Source organism: Microcaecilia unicolor, chromosome 2, assembly GCF_901765095.1.
Source record: "Microcaecilia unicolor chromosome 2, aMicUni1.1, whole genome shotgun sequence".
Lineage (NCBI taxonomy): Eukaryota > Metazoa > Chordata > Amphibia > Gymnophiona > Siphonopidae > Microcaecilia > Microcaecilia unicolor.
This window is the reverse complement of record NC_044032.1, coordinates 615513874-615530250: the sequence shown is the minus strand read 5'-3', so window position 1 is coordinate 615530250 and position 16377 is coordinate 615513874. Positions and strand designations below refer to the sequence as shown.

The window sequence follows — 16377 nt, the reverse complement described above, 5'->3', positions numbered from 1 at the left end:
GAAGGGAAGGCTAGATGTCGGAAGCGCCGCCTCCTTCCCTAACGCTGCGCTGCCGGAACCGCCGCCACGGAGGTAAATTAAAAAAAAAAAAAAAGGGATGTTGGGGGGAGAGAAGAGGGTGGGCAGTTGAACAATGGGAGCGGGAGGGCAGAGGAGAAACGACAGCAAGGATGCGAAGGGGGGAGGGGGAAGAAGAGGGCGGGACAGGCTGGGACATGGGAGACAGAAGAGCATGGATGCGAGGGGGGATCATGGAAGGGAGAGAGGGGAATTGCTGGAAAAGGATGAATGGACGAGGGGGCAGGGGACAGAGAAGCATGGATGGGCATGGATTGAGATGGCAGGGCTCAGGGAGAGAGGGGAATTGCTGGAAATGGATGAATGGAGGGGGCAGGGAACAGAGGAGCATGGATGGACATGGATTGGGAGGGCAGGGCTCAGGGAGAGAGGGGAATTGCTGGATAGGGATGAATGGAGGGGACAGATGGGCATGGATGGATATGGATTGCAGGGCAGGGCTCAGGGAGAGAGGGGAATTGCTGGATAGGGATGAATGGAGGGGGCAGGTGACAGAGGAGCATGGATGGGCATGGATTGGGAGGGCAGAGCTCAGGGAGAGAGGGGAATTGCTGGATAGGGATGAATGGAGGGGACAGATGGGCATGGATGGATATGGATTGCAGGGCAGGGCTCAGGGAGAGAGGGGAATTGCTGGATAGGGATGAATGGAGGGGGCAGGGGACAGATGGCCATGGATTGGGAGGGCAAGGCTCACACTCTCTCTCTCATATACAATGTCTTTCTGACTCTCACTCTCACACACTCTGTCTCACAATGTATCACATTCACTCTCTATGTGCCACACAGTCACTCACACACTCGCTTAGTCTCATACACTCACTCTCACAGAGAATCTGTGTCTCACACACACTCTCTCGCACACACACACTCTCTCACATACACACTTGCACACACTCTCATTCTCACACACACACACACTCACACCCAGACTCACTCTCTCTCTCACACACACACACTCACACTTTCACTCTGTCTCTCACACAGTCACTTTCACATACACTCTCCCAAACATACACACTCCGAGGCAAACCTTGCTAGCGCCCGTTTCATTTGTGTCAGAAACGGGCCTTTTTTACTAGTAGGAATATAATGGGCGCCTTGTTGTTTACCACCAGCTGATTTCTACCGTGAGCTAAAAACGCTACTGTGGCTTAGTAAAAGACCCCCTAATTGAATACGGAGGCCTTAACTACCAATAATTGAGTGCTTACTACCGATTAAAATTTGTGTGTACATCTGGCTGCATGCTATTCTATATGGCATTTATTTTTATTTTATTTATTTAACACATTTATACCCCACATTTTCCCACTAGTTGCAGGCTCAATGTGGCTTACACAATAACATGGGTAGGCTACAGTTCAGTATAATATCATTAAACAATGTCATAGTAAAAAATTAATCGTAAACGTATCGTCTAAAATAACAAAGATGATAAAAGATAATGGAAAAACATTAGGGCCCATAAATTTTGCTGACCAGATCATAAATCAACTAAGTAACATCTGGATGGTGTGCCTTCTTGAACAGGGTGGTCTTCAATAATTTCCTGAAGTTTAAATGATTCTGAGTTGATTTTAAGAGATTAGGCAGTGCATTCCATAGCTGAGTTCCTATGAAGGAGAAGCTTGATGCGTAGCATGGTGCCTAACTCTACTAGTGCATAGCTCAAAAGGTGGTGTGACAATGGGCATGTCAAGGGGGTGCTCTGAAAAGTTGTGCGTGTAATTACAGAATACTGCCTCAGTATGCCTAACTTGGGCGCCAGCATTTACACTAGGTTTTAGTAGGCCTAAGTGGTGCCTAAAGTTAGGTACGGGAATTGGCGCTAAGTGCTACTCGATAAAGGGCACACCCCCCCTTTACAGAATAGCGCTTATTGCTGGATTCTATACATCACGCCTAGTGTTCTGCACCGAAATCCAAGTGTACTCTATAACAACGCACGTAACAAATTAATTAGCGTTGATAACAGCACTTAATGAGCAATGAGCACTAATTGTCAGTAATTAGAATTTATGCACACAACTCGCCAAGTGTATTCTGTAATCAGAGCACCTAAATTCTAATGCGCGCAGCCAAGAAGGGACGTGGTTAAAGGTGTGGAATGGGCGTTTCGTGGGCAATCCAAAATTTACACGCACTGTTACAGAATATGCCCCTCTGCATCTAAATCTATGCGGCTGTATTGGTGTAAATGGATGCGCGTAGTTCTTGGTGCTGGGATACCAACTAAGTGTATTCTATATACAGCGCTTAAATCTAGGAGCGGTTTACAGAATACTCTTAGGCAGAAATTTATTCCACGTGGATTTTTCAGGCACCTTATATAGAATCTGGCCCTTAATGCCTATTTATTTCAGCCCTCATTTTTGAGCATCATTTATGGAAATCCCCCCCCCCCCCCCCCCATGTAAGTCAGTGTATTCATTTATCCCTTTGTTTTTTTTTTACTCTAATTTTCCCTTTTCCTATAAAAACAGACTTTTCAGAGAAAGAATACAGCACAATCTTTGAGGAATGATCAATATGTACATTATATGTAAGGCACTTGAAACTGGAAGAGCCAAAATGTTTTCTCACCTGCAGCTGGTTCAGAACGACTCAACTCTTGGGTAACAGCAGCAGCAGGAACAACATCATCATCGAAACTGATCAGATCTCCCTCACTGACAGAACGGTTAACGGTAGGCGCCTCTCCTGGGGAGGTAAAGGCTTTGGCTTGTGCTGCTACAATCAGTCGGGGGGCAGCAGTCACTGGCTTTATTGGTGCCGGCGGTGAGTCAGCATTCGCTGAAGGCACTGCCCTTTTCGAAAGCAATGGTCTCGGAGCAGGAACCGGAGTGTTTTTTTCTCTGTCAGCATTGTTCTCTTCAAGGACAGACCCACTACTCACATTAAATAAGCTGTTACTGGTATTTTGAACAAGGCTGGGTTTTGGCTTTTTTGGCAATTCAGGTTTGACTACAACACTGCTGGCTTCTTGTGGCTTTGATGGCACTGGAGGCCATTCCCTGGGAGAAGCTTTTGGGTTGTTTTCAGTACACGAGTTCCCCTCTCCTGACGTTCTACTTGTTGTTGGCTTAGGTGCTGGTGTTGGCTTCTCCACTGCAATGGTAGGCTTTGGGGCAAACGAGCGTGGTATAATTTCTGGCTTCTTTGACAAAACAGAGCTTTCTGGGTTTGCTTGGGACTCAAAAGCTTTGATTCTTGAAACAATACTGTTTTGGTGTCTTTCTGTGCTCATAGCGTCTATCACAATTGGAGTATCCAACACGTTATTTTCAAATGGGGCCTGCTGCAGATGAGAAGAATCCCTTTCAAGTCTTAGCTGATTTACTTCCTCTTGATTGTTTAATATTATATTTTGAATCTCGTTAGCTACAGGCTTGAAGTTGGATTTTGATCTTGGCCTTGGCACTGGGTACCTCACGGTACTAGAATCTTCCCGATTGTTCGATTTTTCAGAAATTCTGACAGTAATCACTGGAGTTTTCTTTTCTTCAAGGTTAATGGCCTGAAGAGACAAGGATGTTCTAGGTGGCTTGGGAGGATACTGTACTACTAATTAAAAAAAAAAAAGCATCATATTACATTATGTAACACAAAATCCCACTCATCTTTTGAAAAAGTGATATTGGGAAAATCATTTTGTTTGCAACAGTAGTACAAGAGCAAAGATAAGCTAATACTCCCCAACTAGTAAGGGGTTGAAAAGGTCTCTTAACTTTTATGTCCAGTATCTTTACAAACAATAACTATGCATGGTTTTATGTTTATTTTCTTTAGCCCCTTCCATCCAGAATAATCACTGCAGTGATGGCTTTCAGCTAGAAGCTGGCGTCTTGGGGGATTGGCTAGCATGGTCCCAAAAGTGGTTATTTTAGAAGCTCTACTCCTGTTTTTGATCTAAGAAAATGGCCTTTACATGTCTTATAGCTTGGCCGTCCAAATGCTAATTTTATATAGCCAGGATATGGATATCTAAAAGTGCAGTAGGCCAATATGGCAAGGAGTGTGGTCTGGGTGTATTTTAGGCGGGACTAGGGAAGGGCCAAAAGATGGCCATCCAACTCCAATTGCAGAAAGGGAAGGGACGTCTGAATTTAGACCTGGTCCTTGGCACATCCAGGTTACAGAAGGTGATCCAAATGAGCAGGTCTCCATTGGGGGGCAGTAATAAAAGTCACAATAGATATTTTTTCTGTCCCTGGAGGACTCAATTTAAAATATAAAAGAAAGAAAAGAAAATTACAAATAACTACAGTGTGATTGAAACCAGCAATTTCTACTTGGATTTTCAGCTGGCTGCTATAACCGTTAGGCTACTCCTCCAGATGGATGTCGGTGTGGCCATTTTATAATATGAATGATCCTTTGATACCACACAGACATCCGTGTCCCTTGTTTTGCCCTGTTCAGTTTATAAAATGGATGTTCACGCTGGACATAGCCAGCACCTGAATGTCCAATTCTCATGTGTTTTATCATATGTATGTCATCAGATCCTGTTCTAAAATATATGCAAAATGGATGTCCATATTTGATGTACAGACTTGAACGTCCATATTCTGAGGTGGATGTCCTTTCTACATTTCTGCTCTAAGTCTGGCCCGAGAAATCAACCCAGATCATCTGCATGCCACTGCACAGCGTTTGCCACTGAGTCACCTGGCTAGCTCCTTTTGTCCGTTTTAAATGTTATATAAACTCAGATTTCTAGTAAGATTTATGAGTATGCCAGTATGTAGTCACCTGGAATGGGATCTAATTCACGGGCAGGAATGAGCTGATTCTGCACAACACGTCCAAGCAGTTGGCTATCCGTTTCTTCTGTAAAATCTGTCTGTGTTGCCGACGTGGTGGTGCTTCTGGGAGCAGCATTATTATGGGCTGGAGGGACCTGGACTCGGTTGATTTCCTTTATAACCTGCTCATAAGATGGTGGAAGCTACAACAACATTTTTTTTAAGTAATATTTGATTAGAAGGTATGTTTTTAAAATTTATAAATAACATTCTGTAAAGAAATGAAAAAATATACATTACCATCAGAAATACTCACAAAAGCCTCCATTACAGACAAGAACCTAACATTTTTGTTTAATTTTGTATTTTAATATTTTGTCCTGCTGCTTTATATATGGTTTAATTAATTCTTCAGATGGGTTATATATTCCATCTTTAATTACAGTGCTGAGAAAAGTTATCGAGGTTTAGACTGGGATCAAATCATATTCTGAGTATAAATTGTGTTAAAATACATACCATCCTAGTGGAATCTAACTTTTTTTCTCAGCACTGTACCCAGGAAAGAGGATGAAACATAGCTTGAAACAATCTCAGTATTGCTTAACACTGTTTTGTTTTTATTACTGTCATATTTATTAATGAAGTCTGGGGGCACTAACTGATTTGGAGCTGAATATTTCTCGCATAACAGCTGTAGCAAAATTGAGTTTCTTTCACTTCTTAGCAAGGAAAGACTTAACCATGCCTGTTTGATAGCTACAACCAAATTAGATTACTGTAACTATCGGCAGGCTTACCAAAGAAACACTTGTGAAGCTAAGCAAATCTGAAATTAAAAAACAATTAACATACCTGTAAACAAATGAAAAAATATACATTACTACATACAGATGTGTATAGGATATGACTGCCTGCTTCTTGGTGAGATTGTGTGTTTGACATCATACCTCTCTGGTTCTATCCAGCAAATTTCAGCTTTAAGCAATGGTTTTCAAAGCTCTGAACGATGTAGCCCTTTGACATCTGAAAGAACGAACGCACCTGTATTTTTCAACCAAGGGTTTGTGATTCTTAAATGAAACCCATCAGTTTGTTCCCTTTGTTGATGATGTAAAATGGTCAGAAGCTAGTAATAGGGCTTTTTCTCTTACCATCCCCGAGTTGTGGATCCACCACAAATACCTGGGATAATTTGAGTTCTGGAAGTTGGCAAAAAAACTCCTTTTATCTCTCTTTTTGACTACAATGTTATATTTTAAACTGTGGAATAGACCCAGCTTCTATTCATATAGGACTGAGGCAAAGATATGAAGCTACTTAATGTTATGATTTGTGTATTGTAGGCAGTGTTAGGTAGTAATATATTACTCTTCAAAGTAATGAATAACTGTAACGATTACTTTCATGCAAATGCAACGAAATAACGCTAATGATTACTTGCAACTAGTAACTGTAATATATTACTTTTACAAAGTAACTTAGCCCAGTACTGGACTGCTGGGTTCAGTGGAGCGGAAGAAGATTTGAGAAATAGGTCAGATGCGTGTGTAACATGATTCTAAAGTATGGCCATTTTGGTTTTATTTGGCCTCTACCCAATCTGTATTTTACGATGATGACAGATGGCCTGCCCTTGTATACTGCCTGTTAGCATTTCAGTTATGATTAATCATTGTTTGTGTGCTAAAATTATTATAATTTATTATTCCCTCTATATATTGTAAGTCGCTATAAACATTTTTTGACATGGCAACTAATTATATTGAAATAAATGCTGGGTTTTTTGGGTTTTTTTTTTTTAGTGGATGGGATAATATCACATGTAAATGAGCTCTGAAAGGAATTTACTGCCTTGACCTTAGTTATCAGTACTTTGTTCTAAATGTAGATTCAAATCCCCTAGTAAGAGAATATTGGCATATTAATTGCTGAGATAAAATCCATACAGTTCTCATAAGCAACTTTCCATTTTCCTGGAAGACAATAAAATAGGATACAGCACGATGAATCTTCTAAAAAGTCATCCAGAATAGTACAGGATCATATTTCTAATGAAGGTGACATAAAAGTGAGCTGCATCTGAACACTGAGGAATGACTCTAGATTAATGCTATAGTCTAATTAGATCTTTACAATAGTCATGCACATCTTTTACAAGTAATAAGCTAAGAGAATGGGAAACACTTTGAAAGATTGTTTGGACAGAATCTGTCATTTTTATAACGGGTAACCTGTGTGTGAACGCCAAATATGCACCTATTTCCAGCCTAATTACAGAGGTACATAGGCACCTATATGTCTTTATGAAATACTAGGGGCAAAGCAGCAGAAATCACACCAAGATTAACATAGTAAATGTTGCCAGATAAAAACCTGGATGGTCCATCCAGGCTGCCCATTAAAGTAGCCAGAGCTGAATCTGGCAATCTGCACAGGTTCCACTTCATGACTGAAGCTGCAAGTGTAAATGTATACAGGTATTTTATATACAACATGCATAAATCGTGGCTCTGTCCACATTCCGCCCAAACTCCACCCCTGAACACGCCTACATGTGGGCTGCAAATAAGTACATGCTTTCTTGCCACTGTGCACACTTTTACATGCTTAGGGCTAGACTCTACATATGGCGCCTGAAAAATCCATACAGAAAAAAATTATGCCTAGGCGTATTCTTTAAAGTACGCCTACATTTTATAGAATAGACTTAAATTTCCACGTGGTATATAGAATACACCAAGCGGCTTGCCATGCAAATTTGGTCGCATCCATTTAGTCCATGTTTTACTTGGTGTAAATCCCGATGCCTAATTGAGGTGCAGATTGGGTGTATTCTATAATGTGCATAGATTTTAGAAATGCCCATTACCTGTCCGCAGTCGTGCTCCCTTTTTAACTATGCGACTTAGAATTAAGGCATACCACATTATAGAATACATTTAGCTAGGGTTACCATATTTTGTCCCCCAAAAAGGAGGACACCCGCCCCGCCCTCTTTCACAACACACCCCGCCCCTTTCACGCCCTCACTCCGCCCCTGTAACATTTTCCCCTCCCCCTGTCACACACCCCATCACCCCCCTCCCTTACCTTACTACTGCCCTGGTGGTCTAGTGACCTCTTCGGGGCTGGAAAGAGCCCCCTCTTTCCTTCCCGGAGCGCTGCCCTGCATGCATCCTTCCTGTTGCTGATCTTGGCGCCAATTCAAAATGGCCGCCGAGAGTTGACGTCTTGCGAGGTCACGTCAACTCTCGGTGGCCATTTTGAATCGGCGCTGAGATCAGCAACAGGAAGGATGCATGCAGGGCACTGCTTCAGGCAGGAAAGAGGGGGCTCTTTCCTGCCCCAAAGGCGGAAGAGGTCACTAGACCACCACGGCAGTAGTAAGTAAGGGGAGGGGAGGCTAGCAATCTGCCCATTTGTCCAGAAATCCGGACAAACGGACAGATTGGCAAAACCCGCCCGGTTGCCCGGACATGTCCTCAAAAAGAGGACATGTCCGGGTAAATCCAGACATATGGTAACCCTACACTTAGCGAGTTGTGCACGTAAATCTCAATTAATGCCAATTAGTGCTGATAACTGCTTGTTAACATCCAACAGCGCTGATTAGCTAGTTAACCAATTCAGTTATGCACTGTTATAGAATACTCTTTGGTTTCCAAGCAGATTTTCAGGTACCATATATAGAATCCGGGGGTTAACCATTAGGGTAATTATAGAAAAGCCCTTTCACATGCCAAAAATCCCATAGTGTTAAGTAATATGGCTTCGGTGTATTTGACTCTGATAGATTTATTTTACATTGTTTTACATGATGTTTTATTTGTATGTTGTAATTTTAGTGTTGCAAATGGTGCACCTATGTCCATGATGTTATGGTTTTTTTTAATGCTGTAATCATACTGCAGTAACCAGCTTTTGAGCAGCTTTCATGGCAAAGTAGAGTATAAACTGACACAAGCCCCTAGTGTTTTATACGGAGCAGCTGTGGTTAGGACTGCCTCCTGGCTCAGACTCCATGGAACCAAGAGAAGGGAGATGTCATTTTGTCTGTAACATTCAAAGGCAAAATATATGCTATGCATGTACTTTTTTACATTATAGTGTGCATTAGAAAGAAAACTAAATTATAATAAAAATCAACTTGTCCTTCTCTCAGGCGAGCAGGAGATGGGATGGGGGAGGGGAGAGACTATCTAAAGGATAGTTATAAAAACCTCTCAGTCAACCTCCCTTGATTGAAGAATAGGCAGGTCAAACTAGTTTTTCTCATGAGTCATCAGGTCTTTCAAAAGCCCACTATGATGTAAGAATGCATTCAGAACATACCACACACTCCAACCAGCCATGAATTTACAGCAAACCAATTTATAAGAGATCATACAGATCTTAAAATTCAGATTACATTTTTTCACGGTTTTTCTTTCTTGCATTGCCTCTGCTGGTGGGATCCATAGGAAAACGAACACCATTACAACCAGTTCCATACTGATACTAAAAAAAAAGTTAGCTTCTTCGCTTTCTTTGGTGCAAACATCTCTCTCCCCTCCAGTTGGCTGAGCTGTACCTTCACACCAAAGGGGGTGGAATGGGATCATGAAAATGGTCACTTGCTCTTCCTCTACCTTTTGACTTCAAAATATGCTCTTAGCCAACAGCTATATCAGTGCTTGCAAAGCAGAACTTCCCATAGCAGTTCCGATTGGGTTTTCAGGATATCTGCAATGAATATGTATGAGATAAAATTGCAAACATTAGCTTCCCCCCCCCCCCATGTACAAAGCCATGCTAGGAGCTGTTGGTGCGGTAATACTGACACAGCCCATTTACTTTGAACGGGCTGTGTCAGCATTGATGTGCGGCTTTGTATACAGGGGGGGGTAAGGTTTCCAGTGTAACCAAAATTATCTCATGCATATTCATTTTCCAGATATTCTCAACACCACAGGAATGGTTCGGAAAACCCTACTGCAAAGCAACTCTACCTATCTCTTTGAGAAAATTTACTGCAAGGATCAAAACACATGAAGCCTATACGCACCAATTGAATTGCATCAATACACTCTCTTTGAACCCTCCTACCCGTACTTACACCACTATTAACACCCCAACATATAGAATAGTTATACCTAAGGTTCTCCACCATTATTCTATCGCCTTATTTTTTCCCCACTGTACCATTCCAGTGTTTCTACGCCAAACGATGTCTTGACTTGACTCTGTCTTCACATAACTCCTCACAATGTTAACCCATAATCGAACTGTTACATATTGTATGTTCATATTCACAATATATATTGTAAGCCACACTGAGCCCGCAAATAGGTGGGAAAATGTGGGATACAAATGCAATAAAATAAATAAATAAATAAATGATATGAGCATGACAAGAAAGAGCGAGAGGAGAGAACATGCAGGCCACCACTTGTCATTATTTCAAGTCACATTAATGCAATGCATTCCCCTCTTCCCCTCAATATTTGGTACCACCTTAAGTAACAGTTTAACTAGCTCATACGTATCGTACAGTGCGTTCTATACTAGTCATATTGGTGCTGTAGAAAATCAGAATCTTAGTGATACTTTTTTGCTGAATTACAAACAGCAATAATAAGAGATGTTTATATGGATTTTTGAATTTCATCTGCAGAAGGGACCCACAGGGCTGGAAATACCTACCACAACACCCCCTTTTTTTCCCCATTGGTTCAATAAAAGATACTACAAGTTCTGCAAAGACTCCATCTGAATTCTGCAACAACCTCAAATCTCTGCAGCTTTTGAAATATCAAAAATGTGGATGCACAATGCCCCAAAAAGTAAAACAAACACCATGGGGGGGGGGGGGGGGGGGGAGTATATCATCCAATACTTCAATCATAGCTCACCCAAAAGCAACTTTACAAGGATTGAATAAATATGTAAACGTTTTTAAAATAAAATGTGTGTGTGTGTGAACGGGTAGATATTCAACAATTTTTTCAAGACACCACTGTGGAATCACCTGTGATCAATGAGCTTACTGCATAATGAATAGTCACCTTATATGTGATTTATCAGTCATAGCAACTTCAATCATTATTCATACCCGTTCAGTGTATGAGTGAAATAAATAAGTAACAAAGAATGTGTCTAAATCAACCCGTTAAATGATGTAAGCATTATAAGTCTTTGTAATAGTTTATCATATAGGCCACTGAATCCACAAACTCTGTCAATATAACCCAACTCACCTCGGCTGGAAGAGGGTCATTTGTTCTCCAGGGAACCTGCGAGATGGGAGCAGGGCAGCCTATGCTTGTTGGAGCCCCATGGCCCCCACTTGGAAACCAGGCTGGTCCCAGTGGCTCAGCTGCAACAATGGTGATCTCAGGGCGCCTATGGATTAATGTCAATGCAGAACACCACTATTACTTAAAAAAAAAATCATTTCAAATGAACAATGCCTTCTAGCTTCCGTTAAATGACTTCTTTTCTTGGAGATCAATATAAAAAAGTTTACAATAAAATTAGTTTTCAAACAAAAAACACAATTTTCCCCTAAAGCGCATTAAAAAGAAATATCAAATAATAATTAAAAATAAACAAACATGATGTGCACTGCTAAAATGCAGAAGATGGAATGATTTGATAGAAGATCTGAATTCATTATAATTTGTTTTGGAATTCCTAGTTTTGACCCCTGTCAGCCAAACCAAGGGCACAAATCCAGTCTGGGGGGTCCAGGGCCCCAGTGGCCCCCACTGTCTTACACATCCCCTTTGTTCTACTTCACCCTCCTCCTCCCCTTACACTTATCCTTCCATCCATTTCCACCTCCCCTCTCCCTTGCATATTTCCCTCTATCCCTCCTTCTCTCTCCCCCCTAAATTCGCCCACCCTACTATTCCTCCTCCCCTACTACTACTACTACTATTTAGCATTTCTATAGCGCTACAAGGCATACGCAGCGCTGCACAAACATAGAAGAAAGACAGTCCCTGCTCAAAGAGCTTACAATCTAATAGACAAAAAATAAATAAAGTAAGCAAATCAAATCAATTAATGTGAACGGGAAAGAAGAGAGGAGGGTAGGTGGAGGCGAGTGGTTACAAGTGGTTACGAGTCAAAAGCAATGTTAAAGAGGTGGGCTTTCAGTCTAGATTTAAAGGTGGCCAAGGATGGGGCAAGACGTAGGGGCTCAGGAAGTTTATTCCAGGCATAGGGTGCAGCGAGACAGAAGGTGCGAAGTCTGGAGTTGGCAGTAGTGGAGAAGGAACAGATAAGAAGGATTTATCCATGGAGCGGAGTGCACGGGAAGGGGTGTAGGGAAGGACGAGTGTGGAGAGATACTGGGGAGCAGCAGAGTGAATACATTTATAGGTTAGTAGAAGAAGTTTGAACAGGATGTGAAAACGGATAGGGAGCCAGTGAAGCGACTTGAGGAGAGGGGTAGTATGAGTAAAGCGACCCTGGCGGAAGATGAGACGGGCAGCAGAGTTTTGAACCGACTGGAGAGGGGAGAGGTGACTAAGTGGGAGGCCTGCAAGAAGCAGATTGCAGTAGTCTAAACGAGAGGTGACAAGGGTGTGGATGAGGGTTTTGGTAGAGTGCTCGGAAAGAAAGGGGCGGATTTTATTAGGCAGCTGGATTTATCATTCTCTTCTTCTGCCACTGGCAGTTGGGTCCCCAGCAGCAATGTTTTCCTCACTGTAGCCATGTCTCTTCACCTCAACCACCGGGAGCTGGGTCTGTGGTAATCTTCACTGTGGTTCTTCTTAGTTGTCATGGGTCTCCAGCGCCAGTCTGGTCTATATGCTGTGGCTTCTGCATTTGCTCTGCCACGATGCTGCCATGTTAGATACTTAGTTATTTTACTTTTCAATGCCTTGGTGGTTAGAATTCCACCAGAACCGATATACTCATATCACCCCTCTCCTCAGGTCACTTCACTGGCTTCCAATCAGATACCACATTAAATTCAAGCTTCTCCTTCTTACCTACAAATGCACTCAGTCTGCTGCCCCTCACTACCTCTCTACCCTCATCTCCCCTTACGTTCCTTCCCGAAACCTCCGTTCACAGGACAAATCCCTCCTCTCAGTACCTTTCTCCACCACCGCCAACTCCAGGCTCCGCTCATTCTGCCTCGCCTCACCCTATGCCTGGAACAACCTTCCTGAGCCCTTACGCCAAGCCCCCTCCCTGCCCATCTTCAAGTCTTTGCTTAAAGCCCACCTCTTCAATGGTGCTTTCGGCACCTAACTCTTACCTTTCAGGAAATCCAGACTGCCCCAATTTGACTGCCCCTATCGAACTGACTGTTCATTTGTCCTTTAGATTGTAAGCTCTTTGAGCAGGGACTGTCCTTTTATGTTAAATTGTACAGTGTTGCGTAACCCTAGTAGCGCTTTAGAAATGTTAAGTAGTAGTAGTAGTAGTAGTAGTAGAATCCTTCTGACATTTTCTGGTAGTGGGGCCTGACTTTCCTGCAGTTCTCTTTAGCTATCCACACTGGTTTATTTGTGCAAGTTCAAACCTATGCATAGAGATGGACAGACAGACAGACCCTCCAAAGCACGTACTATTAGATAAGTGAAACATGCCTCAAAACTGAGAAAATCAAGGTAATTCAATAGGAACTCTTTATTTTGAAGTGTGTTGCAGCAATGAAGAAATTCAGAAACTAACAGAAAACAGAAGAACAGCAACCCTTGTAGCTGTGCAGACTAAAAACAGTCACAACAAGGGCGATGAAAGGAAGTGGGGGCAGCAGGTGATGTAAAAAACTGTCTTTTATTGAACATCCAGGACTCCACATGAGCCGTGTTTCGGCCCACACGGGCCTTCCTCAGGAGTCACTTAAAATTGGACGTGTATAGTTGAACTAGGAAAATACAGGTATATCCAAGAGTCTGAATCAAAGATTAATCCTTATAATCTGCCCGTGAAAGCGCCTTCAAAGTCGCTCGGACAGATTATAAGGATTAATCTTTGATTCAGACACTTGGATATGCCTGTATTTTCCTAGTTTCAACTATACACATCCAATTTTAAGTGACTCCTCAGGAAGGCCTATGTGGGCTGACACACGACTCGTGTCAAGTCCTGGATGTTCAATAAAAGACAAGTTTTTACATCACCTGCTGTCCCCACTTCCTTTCGTCACCCTTATTGTGACTGTTTTGAAATTCAGAAACTAATAAAAGAAAGAAAGAAGCAATAGAACAGTGGCTCCCCAAACTGTGCTTCAAGACCCTGAATGGGGTCACAGAAACAGAGCTGCTCCCACTCTCTCTGGGCCACCGCTGTGACCAATGTTCAGCAGAGGCAATCTGCATGAACCTGTAAGTCAGTGAACACTACAAAATACTACTACTACAAATCATTTCTATAGCGCTACCAGTCGTACGCAGCGCTTCACAATTGAACATGAAGAAAAAGACAGTCCCTGCTCAAACGAGCTTACAATCTAAATCAGGACAGACAGACAGGACAAATAAGAGATAAGGGTAGGACAGACAGAGGACACATAGGGAAAAGGGACTATTGAAGAGAGGAAGACAAGGTAAGGTTACGGGCAGGTGACAAGTTAGGAATTAAAAGCAGCATCAAACAGTTAGGCCTTTAGCCCAGTTTTGAAGGCGGCTAGGGATGGAGCTTGACGTAATGGCTCAGGGAGTCTATTCTAGGCATAAGTTGCGGCGAGATAAAAGGAACGGAGTCTGGAGTTAGCGATGGAGGAGAAGGGTGCAATTAGGAGAGATTTGCCAAGTGAACAGTCACAGCTTCCTGTTAGAATGGAAATCAATGTAGAGTATTGGGGTTTACGAGTGCACGCCGAAACACAGGGTTCTGTGTTGACTGCTGCCACCGTTTCCTCTACTGATGCTGCCTTCATGTCTAGGGATTACATTACTTTACTTTTTTTTTTTTTTTTTAAGCATTACATTTAGGGTTAGCTTACAAAAATGTTGTGACCCATAGAAATTCTCAGTAGCTCAAGGCGAGTTACATTTAGGTATAGTATTTTCCTGTCCACGGAGGGCTTACAATTGAAGTTTGTCCCCAAGGCAACACAGTTAAGTGACTTGTCCAAAAGCATCAAGTGCAGGTGTAGGATTTGGAAACTGGCTTCCCTGTTCTCAGCCTGCTGCTGTAACCATTAGGCAGCAAGAAGTAGATGAGAGAGGAGAGGGGAGGGAAACAGGAGGTCTATTTTAGTAAGCCCTGACCTTTGGGGTCACTCTAGGTGGCTGCCTAGTGTGCACTCTGGAGCATGAGAGCTGGTCGTATACACAATTTTTTATTTTTAGGGCACGGGTTGGGGCTAGAGAAAACCCCAGGAGGCCGAATAAGGCTAAGCTCCACACACTTACCGTCACTCAGTTCTCAGACTAAAAGCAGACCACATGGTCGATGTGTTCCGAACCACAATAATAAGTTTACTTCAAAAATAGGCAGGTTTAAACAATCATGGACAATTAAGTCAGAGGCAGTACAAGTGCAGGGCATCAAAAACTTTACATACAGTCACTTTCTTCCACTCCTTCCTTTGGGAATTCTGGAGTTCTCCAACAGAATTAACTTTACTCTCTAGCTATACATCACAGAGGTTATCAGGTAAATGGTAAAAATTGTTGAGCCAGATAGCACTAGTTTTTACCCACTCTGAAGAGCTGGGAATTCATCAGGATAAGCCCATGGGCACTGGGGTTTTGGTTCAGGAATTGTATAAGGTTCCTTCTCCCAGTTGGTAGTTTAGGCTCTGACAAGACTCTGTAATATTTGGGTTGGTAGCCAAACAGATGCATGATAAGAACATAAGAACAGACATACTGGGTCAAAACCAATAGTCCATATAGCCCAGTATCTTGGGCCAATCAGGTCAATTAGTAGCAACATTCCTGAACCCCAAAGAGTAGCAACATTCCTGAACCCCAAAGAGTAACAAGATTCCGGAATCCCAAGGAGTAGCAACATTCCATGCTACCAATACCAGGTCAAGCAGTGGCTTCCCCAATTACAGACTATGGACTTTTCCTCAATTACAGACTATGGAATTTTCCTCCAGGAACTTGTCCAAACCTCTTTTAATCCCAGATATGCTAATTGCTGTTACCACATCCTCCAAAAACGAGTTCCAGAGCTTAATTATTCTTTGAGTGAAAAGATATTTCCTCCTATTGTATTTCCATGTAATTTCATTGAGGGTCCCCTGATCTTTGTACTTTTTGAAAGAGTGAAAAATCAATTCACTTCTACCAGTTCTACACCTCAATCATATCCCCCCTCAGCACAAATGAGACACAGGTACCGTCTTCTTCTTCTTGTATTAGCCCAAAGGTAATGAGACGGCTCCCCTATTTCCAGCCTCACAACATAGGCAAAACAAAAAAAAAACAAACAGCAGATCAGAGGTCTGTGTGATACTATGAATCCTGTGTAAAAAGAAACAGCTTAAATGTGTCAACTGGGTTAGTATAACACTGCTGTAAATATGTCTTCTGTGTCTAAAAGGCTGGAGACATCTTGCTGGAGGGCTCTCTCTGTTATATGGGTC

At 42.3% G+C, this 16377-nt stretch overlaps 1 protein-coding gene across 6 annotated transcripts in view; it reads right to left on the bottom strand.

Moving 5' to 3' along the window:
* Positions 1-16377, bottom strand: part of SH3D19 (SH3 domain containing 19) — a 250244-nt gene that overhangs the window by 94732 nt on the left and 139135 nt on the right. For 5 of the 6 annotated variants that reach the window (XM_030191649.1, XM_030191655.1, XM_030191651.1 and 2 more), the window contains 3 exons: positions 11069-11213; positions 4837-5032; positions 2665-3645 (listed from right to left, as the gene is read on the bottom strand). In XM_030191649.1, coding sequence (XP_030047509.1) covers positions 2665-3645; positions 4837-5032; positions 11069-11213 — 1322 coding nt within the window. The remainder of the gene's footprint in view (positions 1-2664; positions 3646-4836; positions 5033-11068; positions 11214-16377) is intronic. The other variant, XM_030191650.1, reaches the window with a different exon arrangement.